The following is an 11,479-nucleotide window of genomic DNA, read 5'->3' as shown; positions in this document are numbered from 1 at the left end:
TAGAGATGCAAGCAGACACCAGGGAAAGGGAGCAGATCCCGACCTCAGCTCAACAGCCTGCAAGTGCTGGGTTCCCACTGGTGCTGACCCCAGCTGCGGTGCTGTAAGCCAGCCTCTCTGGAGACCCCAGAGGAGAGCCAATGTCTTCATTTTGCCTTGTGGGGCTGTTGCCTTAGCAAAGTTTGACGATGCCCAAGATGGAAGGATTGAGGGGTCATTTCAAGGAAGGAGCCTGCAGCAAAGTCACAGACTCTCAGCCAAAATTTCCAGAGGAAGTTAGGGTGCTTAGGACCAGCACAGTTCTCAATGTGGCCTCTCCCCCAGTTAATGAACCTTACAGAGATTCCTGAAGATGCCCGGGGCTCAGCCACTCCACTTTCTGACCCACTTCCCTCCCCATTCCTGTTGCCAGTAACTGGGGTTCATTCAGAGCTCAGGGACTGCCTGCTGCCTCTACCCCTTGCCAACCAAGCTCCATGCCCATCTCTGAGCCATGGGGTATGGAAACAAGCTGCTGATGGCTGGCTGATCTGAGGTACAGACTCACAGACCTATTTTGTTTCCACCACTTCCTCTTCAGGGACACCTCTGCCTTCTTCCCGACCCAAGAAGCGTCCCGCTCTGCACTGACCCATTGACCCTCTTTCTTCCAGCCTTGGCAGCCTTTGTGCTTCTTCCCATAAAGTCCCCACAAGATGTCATAATCAGCAGGAGCTGTAGATTGGATGTCTGTGTCCCCCAAAATCTGTACTGAAGCTTAATCCTCAAGGAGACAGTATCTAACACAGGGCCTTGGGAAGGTGATTAGATCCTAAGGGTGAGCCTTAGTGAATGGGATTAGTGCCTTTATAGAGCAAACCCCAAAGAGATCCCTCACCCCTTCTGCCATGTGAGGACAAAGCAAGGAGACAACCACCTGTGAACCAGGAAGCTGTCCTCACTCGACACTGAATCTGCTGACACCTTGATTCTGGAACTCCACGCTCCAGAATCACATCTTCTGTTGTATGAGCTGCCACTTCTATGTGTTCTACTACAGCAACCCAAATGGACTAGGACATTAGGAAAGAAACCGGTTCCCAAACTCCTGGGCTGAGAAAGAACAGGGACACCCTGGGCATCTGAACTTGCCAAAACCGTGACCAGCTCCTGGAAGACAGGGGACTCCCAGGAAGAAGATAGGGGGGCTCATGATTGTTACCTCACATCTGCAGGGCCCTTCTTTGGCCCTCCTCCTCTGAGATTCTCCCAAGAGGACAGGGACTCTTGGGTCCCCATTTCACAGACAGAGGAACCAAGATCAGAGAGGCAGGACACGAAAGCCCAGCTCAGCCATCCTGCCCACTTCCCTCTTTCCGCCCAGCCGTGACACAAGCTCTGGGCTCACATTCCAGCTCTGCCACTTCCTGGCTTCCTGCCCCTTCAGAAGACCCAGATCTTCACCCTTGCTCTGAGCCTTCCTGTTCCTGGGAGCTGAACTTGGACCACCGTGACTCGTGCACAAACTGGAGGCCGGTAGCCTCTCAGCACCCACAGACCTGTCCCCTCCACAGCCACAAGAAACAACTTTTGCTGTAATGATTCTAGAACCCCAGAAGCCTAGCAGGACTCCCTGCCTGGCCTTCCTCTGCCAGCCTCCAGGTGCTCTGATGCAGACCTCCACGCACACGCCTCTGGGGCCACCCTGCCCTGCAGTCTCCACCTGCTGTGAGGGTGTTCTGACCTAGTAACCTCACGCTCTGGGAAGCAGGAGGAGGGGAGGCCTGGGAGGTGGCAAGATGGAGAAAGTCGCCAGTACTTGACCAGGGTGAGCAGCCACAGCCAGCTGGGTAAAGATGCTCCAGGTGGCTGGAAGCCACGCAAGGGCCCGGGGCCGAGAGCCTTGGGGTAGCCTTCCTGACACTAAACTTCCTGTAGCCCACTCTGGTGGGGGTGCAGTGGGAGGAGTGTGGGGCGCCCCAGCTAGTCAGCCGGCCCTCAGGCAGGAGCTCCTGCCACAGTTGAAGCGGCTTTGAAAAGCTTCTTGAAAATGGAATTTTCTCCTGCAGGCAACAACAGAGTGTGTTGGGGGAGGGGGCAAGCAGGAAGCAGCACCCCCGCCCCCCCACCAGTGTCTCTACACAGTGTTCAGGAGAGAGCATACCCAGACCTTACAGTTGAAGGGGGCAGGGGTGACAGAAGAGGCCGCCCCCAGGGCAGGTGTGGGAAGGAAAGAGGTGGGGAGCAGGTTGAGCTGGGGCCACAAAGAGGGCCCCCCCCGCACCCCCCCCTCCCGCAAGGCTTCCACTAGGTGCCCATGCATCTGCCTCTGTGTGCCAAATTGTGCTCAAGCAGCGGCCTCACTACGTTTCAGACGCCCTCCCCGGAGCCCCCACTCAGTCCCATGCATCCCTGCTGGGTGCCGAGCAAGAGGACCATATGGAGGGAATAATAAGACAATTAACTTTCCATTAAAGAATAATATATGTGGGTTTTTAGGGAGGCGAGCGGCAGCAATCCCTACCCAGCGGCATATTTCACATTCTGCCCTCCACCCCACCCTGACTGGACTGGCATCCTGATCATTTACGCCAGGAGGGTGCCGCTGGGCCCCACTGGGAGGTGTCTGGGGAAGGGTGCACCATGGGCAAGTGCAGAGCCCCCAGGACAATGGTTCTGGGACTCAGGAAACCCTGGGGAGGAGTGTGCTGGCCTAGGTGGGGCGCCCCCCCAGACTCCACACATCAGCAGGGGCTGTGTGAGCAGGGGTCTGTCTGCCTGGCCAAGGAGCGGCAGGGTCTCTTCAGGCACCTTCAAACTGCAGTGCTCTGATAGCAGGACAAAATAGGCTATGGGGGTGACAGCTGCTTGAGCTCCCCTTTGCTGGCCCTCTGGGGATGCTTTGTCTGTAGCCACCACAATGGTAACTTCCTTCCTCCTCTTCCACCCCAGTCCTCTAGCATTTTTTTTTTAAAGATTGATTTATTTATGCATACAGAACTGGGGTACAGGCCAAAGGTGCAGGGGCGATGAGAGGATTCACCAGAGACAGAGTGGGGAGCAGAACAGGCAGATTGAGGAAGCACACTGCTGAGGGGAGCAGTAGGCTGGTCAGGAGAGGCCTGCCGTGCCATGTGGGTCACCTCGGGGGCAGGGATTGAACTCGTACTGCTTTAAATGCTGCACTTTAACCCACTGAGCCAGCAATCAGGCCCCCCTCTGGTATTTTGAGCTTCCCTGCTGGACACCACTAGCCCTGGCTGCCTGGATGCTCAGAGAGGACCCTCCCCAAGTGGGGGCAAGCACAGCCAGTACCCCTTGAGGCAGTGTGTGAGCCTGTTTTAGGAGGTACCAGTGGGGTGTGTGTGGAAGGGGTAGGGACAAGGAGAGAGGTCTTAAAAGGTCCCTGCAAAAACCCAGCTCTGCCTCCTGAGGCCTCAGGAAAGCAGCGGTCGATGTGGCCACACTTGGTCCTTGCCAGAAGCCAGCTCCAGATGTGCCATTCTGCAAATATTAATTACACGTTTCCAGAGAGCACTGAGCACTGAGCAGACAGGGTACAGGGATGGCCAGCGGCAGACAAGATGGGCTGGGACTGCAGCACTGTGACTGGTTCAGGAATGCCATGCTCCCTACCCACAGAAGTGGGAGTACAGATGCCATCACCCCAAATCACCATGATCGTCCAGAGAAGCACACCAACTGGGGTGGAGGTGGGGGAGAACAAAGACTGGGGCCAGGGTCTCTAGTTCTGCAGTCCACTTTCTTGGGTACGGGGTCAGCAGTCCAAGGGGAGGCTGCCCCAGGCCCGCCCCTCTGCCTCAATTCCTCTCCTGAATCCCACCACCTCTCAGGTGGCCTGCACTGCCAGGCTCCAGGATGACTGAGACAGGCAGGGCCTTGCCTGCTGCATTTGTATGTTAGGACTGTGAGAGCAACCAGCACCGTCCCACTGAGCTACGGTTCGTGGGAGCTGAGACAGTCAGGGTTGTGGACAGTGCTCGAAGCCATTTCCACCCTAACTGGCAGGCAAGGGATGGAGGCTTCATGCAGACACCATGTCAGACCTACATGTGACCTGGGCCTTCTCTGGGAGCCTGTGGTCCCCAGTGTGACTATCCCAGGTCTCTGCTCCCAGCCCAGCTCTGGCCAAGCAGCCTCCCCTCACCCCCTGAGCCCACTGAGGCAGGGGATTCTTCTCATTTTCTTCTGTAGAGATTCTTCAAGGAAGGTCTCACCCAGGGCAGGGGCCCACCTCACGCCTGGCTTTCCTGATAAACCACTGGGCCTGTCTCATGTCAGACCATAACTACTCCTGCTTTGCATTCCCACAAGGTCCCCAGCCAGAAGGGGGCAGGTCCTTGGCTGGATGGTTGGAGTGACCTGGGCTTTGGAGTGGGGAGACCAGCAGTCTCCACATCCTTCGCTGTGCACCCCCAGGCACCTGATGAATTATTCATTCCTGATCAGCCTCATTATGTAAATGAGCGCAGAGCCCAAGCATATGCTCTCTGCTCTCCCCCCCAGGATGGGTGCAATATGGTGCTGATGGGGGAGGGTAAAGAAGGGGCTCAGGAGAGCCAGTCTCCTCTGGTGACTCAGCTTCTAGGGCTCTGGGGTAGGGAGCAGACTACAGTAGGGTCTCGTCTTTGTGGGCGACTCGTGGGCCAGAGCTGGAAACTCTGGAGGCAGGGGGGGGGGGCATGGCTCAGAAGTGCCTGGCTAAGCAAAAGGGGCACATGAACACCAGGCTACAGTGGGAGCTCCTACTATGCGCTGGCTCTGAGCTTAGATGACGAAATGTGATGGGGTTCTTCACAGAAGGCCCCCACACTCCTCCAAGCATGCCATGGTCTCCAACCTGCAAACGGACCCATCTATACCCAGCCCCCATGCTATGGTGCGGTTGGGAGGCAGAAAGTGCCAAGGCAAGGAAAATGCTCCCAAATGCCACTGTCTGCAGTTTCTGAGCTCCGCAGCTGCCAGCTCTTGTGGCTCCCAGCTTCTGGGGGTGGGGTGGCCTCTAGGAGGGTAGCAGGCAGAGAGGGCAGCCAGATAGGGGAAGAGAAGGCCAAGGGGACCTGGGTGCGAGGATCATCTCAGCTACACGGTATTTGGGGGCAGCCCAGAATCAACTTGGAGGCCTGGGTGGGGGGGCGCCTCCATGGGGCTGCGGCTGTCGGTCTGGCAGCGCTGGTGCCAGATCCACAGGAGCACCCACAGCTGGGTCAGGGCTCTCTGCAGGCATGGTGTGAGGCATGGGCCCGGCGCACGGGCCTCTCCAGTGCCTTTGAAGAAGAGCCACAGTGGCTCAGTCAAGGTCAGGGTGGGTTGTAGGGGGGTGGAGAGTTGATTAGTTGGCTCCCTCCTGCTCCCACGGGGTTGTCCTCTTCCTCTAGAACTCTTCACCTGCTCCCTTACCGCCTACCTCGCCAGAGCACCCTGTGCCGAGAAGCAACCCCAGAGCTGTCAGCGGGAAGTTAAGAGGCTGAGGAAGCAGGTGAGAAAAAACTGGAGCAGGACACAGAGCCGCTGGAGAGCTGGCAGTCGTCTGCAGGCAGAGGGCTGCCAGGAGGAGCCGGGAATGCCAGGTCAGCACTTCTCTGCCTGCCTGCCAGCCCGCCAGCCGCCCACCACGACACTCAGCACAGTCCCTGCTCCGGCCCAGCTGCCCTCCGCCGGCTCACCCGGCCACCTTGCAAGAGGGCGGGCAGAGCCAGAAGAGGCGCAGGGCCCTGGGACGGGAGTCAGGAGCCCCGGTCCCAGCCCCAGCTGCCCCCCCCCAAACTAGTGTGACTCTGGCAGGTGGGGCGGGGGAGATGCACTCATTGATGAAAGTATCTGGAATCACTCAGATGTCATCAGAATGGGAGGAAAAACACATCCAGGGGGTGAAAACAATCAAAGAGGGAAATCAAATCTGATGTCTAGAAAAGGGGATGAATCTGAGCCAGCCCATCCACTGCCACTCTGACCACCCTTCCTTCCAGTCAAACTTCCTAAGTGGGGCCCGGACCACAGGACCAGAGAGGGTCTTAGGCTCTCCCAGGAGCACACAGTGGGTCTACGGCGTGGAGATTCTGACTCTGGCCTTCGCCAACCAGGAAGCTTGATGGTTCAGACAAATCTGAGCCTCAGGCATGAAGTGTGTACATTATTTTCTCTCTGACAAAACTTTTAGTGATGGCGTTGTCCATGACTATAAAATAATGTCCTCGGGCTGAGGATTCAAAGCACGGGACGTTGCCCACGGGCGGGGCAGAGGACACAGTCATGAAACCAGGAGAGGCACAGACGCACAGTCCAGGGCCGACCACTCCTTCCGCAGCCCCAGGCCTGCGCTTGCAGCGCCCACTTAGAGCCTAGTTAATGCCGGGTGCTATTCCTGAGCATAAACTGACTTCTGTTCCGGAACAGCTTTTCCTACAGCGCCTTCTCTGGAAAGCTCTGCCGGTCTCCAAGTGTGGCTGAGTCATTGAGAGTTCACAGGAAGAGTGGGGTGAGGGTTAATGCAATTCAAGCCCAGCAACCAGGGAAGGGAGGTTTGGGAGGTCAGGCCCCTGGGGGGCAGGACACCCACAAGCTGGTGGCTCAGACCTCAGACCCAACTCCCCCTCCCTGTGGTGACCACCCTCGCCTGGGGCTACAGTTCCTACACACACCGTGGACACACTCACTGTCACCTCATTCCTGGGCACCTGGCATACAGGAAAAAACTGAAGACAATGCCCCATGGCACCTGCCCCATAGAGGATACACGTGGCAACTACGGCCCTGATTCAGTGTAGTGTTCAGTGTAGGCCCTGGGCCTGGACCCCACGCTGACTCGGTTTACTCTGCTGCTCCGGCCAACCAGCAGGAGATCCCCGTTCATCATGTGACGGATTCTGTTCAGTACCTCCTGGCCCGAGTGCCCATTAAAGAGCCCCTTGAAGCCCCTCGGATTCCCCAGGAGCCCCACCCCCTCACTACTAGGCTCATCCTCGAGCCTCTGTGTTCCCACAGAAGACTGACGGCCAGGCGCCCGCGCCCTGACAGCGACACACTTTGCAGCCTCTGGGGGTGACGGATGGCCTGCTCTTCACATCACTATTTCAAACATTAACATAATCTCTCAGGATGAATGTGGTCGCTCGAGCCTAATCAATCACCCCTCCCGCCCCTTGATCCCTCAGCCCGCCAAACACAGGCAGACAGCTGGGCTCACATGCCAGCATCCTGAGCGGTGGCTCTGTGCTCCGGGGCGCTGTGGCCTGGACACCCCACTTGGTATGCCGAGAGTCACACTGCTTCTGTGCATCCTCGCCCCTCCAGGGCCTGGGCCCCTGCCCCAGGGGGTGCCTCAAGCACAGACCTCGACCACCTGAAAACCTGAAAAGCCAGATGTCCTTACATCAGAGCTGACGGGGTACCACTTGAACAGTCACCCCAGGAAAAGCAGGTCAAGAGCCCAAGCAGTCATTGCTTTTCTAGTTATTTCCCCAACTGCCCCAGGCGTTCAACTGTTCACAGTGCTGGGACTTCAAGAGACCCTTCCGCACAGAATGGAAGGGCTCCCGTCTGAAGCCCCTTCTCCATGCCCACTTGGATGAGGGCCCCTGAAAGGAAAGCACGTGGAATCAGACTTACCTCACGGAGCTGCTGGACACCCCCAAAGATCCGCATCACGCCGTCAATCTCCTGCTCCAGGCGCCGGGCCCAGTGCTGCATCCTGTGTGTAGAGAAGACAGAGGGGTCAGAGGGACCCACCTGGGGCTGGAACCATCCAGCCCTGGCCACCTACAGGTGACCAAAGCAACTGCCCCTTCAGAACCTAATTTTCACTAGCGAAGAAGCAGAGGCTGGGCACCAGAGTGTGCCTGTGATTCCCTTTGAAGTTCAGACCCGCTGGCCCAGCTCTCCTCATGTATTGTTGGGCAGCCAGGAGGAGAGAGGACTGCACTTTAAATGCACAGAGGGAGTCCAGCAGCTCCGAGGAGCCTGTGGGGGAGAGCATTTTCCACCACGGAGAGCAGCCCTTGATGCTGCCGCTCTGAATGTGGGAACTCCAGACACCAGGCAGGAAGGGGACGTGAGTGACGCAGGTGGGGACTGCTGAATCTCGGGCCGCCTTCCCCCAAGCCAGGTGGGGACTAGGGGAAGGGAGGGCATACTGCCCATATTGCAGGGCTGTTGCCACTGTGAAGCCACTGTGTAAGCGGGGGCGGGACCCTGCCCTCGGTCTCACCTGAGACCGGACGTGGAGATTCCAGCTCCAGAGGCCCTCGCCTTTCCAGCGCCACGGCACACGAAGCTTCCCTGAGGCTCACCCCTGGAGGCCCCCCACACACGGCCTACCCACAGGTCCAGCTCAGAGTGTCACCCCTTTCTGGGGGCCGGCAAACCTTGTGAATCCTCTACCTGAGCCACCAGCCTGCACTACTCTCCTTCACATGGTGCCACCTGGAGTGGGATTTAACCCATCTCGAGTTAATTTGGAAACTAGGGAAACGTGAGGCCACCTCGCAGAGTATGAGAAAGACAGAGGAGACCAGGTGAACAAGGGCCGGTGCCAACGGGCAGGGTGGATGGTGGTCACGGGGCTCTGCGTTCTCAGCTGACACCCAGGAATAGGGACGGTGCTGGGCAGGGGCCTGGCTGGGTTCTAACCTGGGAGCCCACTTCAGGCAGTATCGGGTCAGGTGACCAAAATCACACTGGTGGTCCTGGGGCAGGGGCTGGCGAGTGAACACTTCACACTGCAAAGCATCTCTCACTGTGACCACACACCACCTTCCCCCCCCAAACCCCCACCCTTCCTACCCCGCCCCAAAGTGTCTAAAAAGGTACCCTGGCCTCCTTCCTCACACAGACCGCGGCCTCCCCTGCCAGGGGAGGGGAGGGCTCACGGGAGAATTACCACAAATATTTAAATACACAGGTCACAGGGCAAAGCAGGGGTCAGGTGATGTCAGCCTCCCAGCCTCTTGGGGGGGTTCCCACAGAGGCCACAGGATCTGGGAGACTGCCCTGGTCTTACTACCTCTAATACCTGCCCTGGTCCTATACCTCCACAGCCTCTCCTAAGGCCCCTCGGGGCCAGGACTCTTCTAGTTCTAGGGTCAGAAGAGCCTGAGACGATACCCTCACCCCCCTTCCCGCTCCACAGCCCTCCTCAGGTCTGGGGCTGGGGGGCTGGGCCTATGCCATTGTGTGTGTCCCGGCCGGTTGGCATGGGAACTTGGAGCAGGAGGCGGGCAGATCACTAATTGCAATTTGCCAAGCTGAATGTCAGGACCGTGATGGGAAAAAAATCAACATCAAAAGAAAGAGGTATTAGCTTCGGCTTGCTGCTGGCTGAGCCTGGTGCCCATTTCTACTCCTCACTGCAGGGGAGAAGCTAACCCAGACCCTGGCAGAGGTCAGGTTGCAGGTGGCACGAGGCAGGATAATGAGGCCTCAGCCGCCAGCCCGAGGAGAGCAAAGCCCAGTGGAGAATGGAGACTGGCTCGGCCCCTGGCGCCCGTCCACCAGGTGCTGGTGGCTTGGCTCTGGCTGTGGGTGGACAGAGTGACAGGTGGCTGTTTTGTACTCCTGAGACAGAGTCTAGGGGGGCTAATGGGGAGGTGGACCGCCCCTCCGTCCTGCATCCAGTCAGGCAGGTGGCATATGAATGGGCAAGGTCAAGTAGCTAATCTCCAAGGGGAACCATTAGCTATGCCCTGACTTTGACCCTGACTGCAGGCATTCGCCACTCTAGGGGACAGGAAGCCAACCATGCACACCCCTCCCCAGGGCCAATATGTACAATAGCACCCACAGCGTCCAAGGTGTAGCCGAGGAGCAAGGCGTTTCCCTGCTCTCTGGCTTCACAAAGAGGCAAACAGCCCCTCCACCATTCACACATGAAGAAACTGGGGCCCAGGGGCTTTCAGGGCCTGTCCAGGGTCACCAACCCAGGAAGCAATAAACACAGAGTGTGCACAGGGGTTTGATGGCGCCAGCAGGAGCCAGCGGTAAACTCCCGCCCAGTTCTGCGCGCAGTTCTCACCCTGAGAGCCTGCGATGAGCTGCAGCGGCCCACGGACACCGCAGAAATCAGCAGATGCTACACATCGGGGTCTTCCCCTGGAGCATGAACAGTAAGCATTTTCAACAGCACACACCGGTGATTTGACCTCAGGCTGTTCTCTCTCGCCTAGTGTAGAGGTAGGTGTCCGGTGGTAGGAGTCACAGGTAAGTGAAAGAAAATTAATTGGGAGCATAGACACAAATGCCAAGTTTTTGTTTTGCACAGGCAGCACCCTTTTACTATCATCATTTTACCGAAAAGGGCTATTTCAACACTAAAAACTCAGACGATCTAAATCTCACAATAAAGTCCAATTCTGCCCCTAAGAGACTCTGTCTCTCAAACACACACAGTCTCCCCGCTCCCGTTCCCACTTTCAGGGCGAGCTGCTCTAAGCTTTGCTGTGGGCTGCGGGGACTGGTCCACCCCAGGACAGGTCTGGAACATACACCCGCCTGGGCCCCAGGCTGGCTCCAGGCCAGCCTTGCTCTGTGCTCCGGGCCTGATGGAAGACCCCAGGCCCCAGCTGTACAGTGCCAGGGAAACAAGTTACTCTGATTATTCACTTCAGCCAAACCCAATTAGGAAAGCCAGATGTGTGTCCAAGAGTTAAAAAGAACATGATAGATAAGTCACTTCATCATCACGGAGACATGACGTTGTGGGTCCCAGGGTTTGGCTGCAGTCCTGGTTGTTGTCTCCAAGAGGTGACACATGGGGCCAAGGGGGCCCGGAGCCACCCACCAAGCCAAGACTGGAAGTGCCAGGTACAGCTGTACCTGCTCCAGCGGAAGGGTGTGAGGCTTTGAAAGGATGGGGATGTATCAAAAGCTGTGGACCGGGATTGCAGCTGAGATGGAAAAAGAAACAAAATGATGTAGAAATAAACTGGTATAATCGAAATAAATAAATAAATAGAAGCCATGGACCAACTGAGTCAAAGGGAAACTGACCAGGCCTGTCTGGACCCCAGCACCCTAATCTGCCAGTGCCTCGCTCGCCAGCCAGTGTTGCCCCTGAGGCAGCCTGCCAATGGGGGCACGTACCTGCTGTCGCCCCCCATCCCTGCGATTTTCCAAGCTCTTCATTGAGATGACACTGCTTATCTCCAAGTGTCTCTAAGTACCAAATTAGCAAGACCGTGAGGCGAGCGTGTCTGGGAGGGAGCACGTGCAGCGGGCATGCAGCGGGATGAGGCGGGATGAGGGCTGACTGCTGTGGGTACCAGGCTGCGTCAGAACCTCCAGTGGGCTCTGATGTGCCTGGGAGCAGGGGCGCACAGGCATCCTGCCCCAGAAGAGAAAAACAGCCTGGCGAGGGTGGGTGCGGGAGAGGCCAGAGCTGTCCCGGGGCCCAGGCGCCCATGGCACCACCCTCCCAGGACAAAGCAGCCTCTGCAAAGCCTCAGCAAGAGGCCGCCTTGCCAGCTGTGTGACCTCTGAGAGTTCT

The 11,479-nt window shown here is 57.6% G+C and overlaps 1 protein-coding gene across 6 annotated transcripts in view; it reads right to left on the bottom strand.

Moving 5' to 3' along the window:
- Window positions 1-11,479, bottom strand: part of CACNA2D2 (calcium channel, voltage-dependent, alpha 2/delta subunit 2) — a 130,161-nt gene that overhangs the window by 96,688 nt on the left and 21,994 nt on the right. For all 6 annotated transcript variants that reach the window (XM_012720388.1, XM_012720389.1, XM_012720390.1 and 3 more), the window contains exon 2: window positions 7,609-7,690. In XM_012720388.1, the coding sequence (XP_012575842.1) occupies window positions 7,609-7,689 (81 nt within the window). In that variant the 5' untranslated portion in view covers window position 7,690. The remainder of the gene's footprint in view (window positions 1-7,608; window positions 7,691-11,479) is intronic.

Source organism: Condylura cristata, unplaced genomic scaffold (assembly GCF_000260355.1).
Source record: "Condylura cristata isolate star-nosed mole 26May11 unplaced genomic scaffold, ConCri1.0 scaffold00004, whole genome shotgun sequence".
NCBI lineage: Eukaryota > Metazoa > Chordata > Mammalia > Eulipotyphla > Talpidae > Condylura > Condylura cristata.
This window is presented reverse-complemented; position numbering and strand designations above follow the sequence as displayed.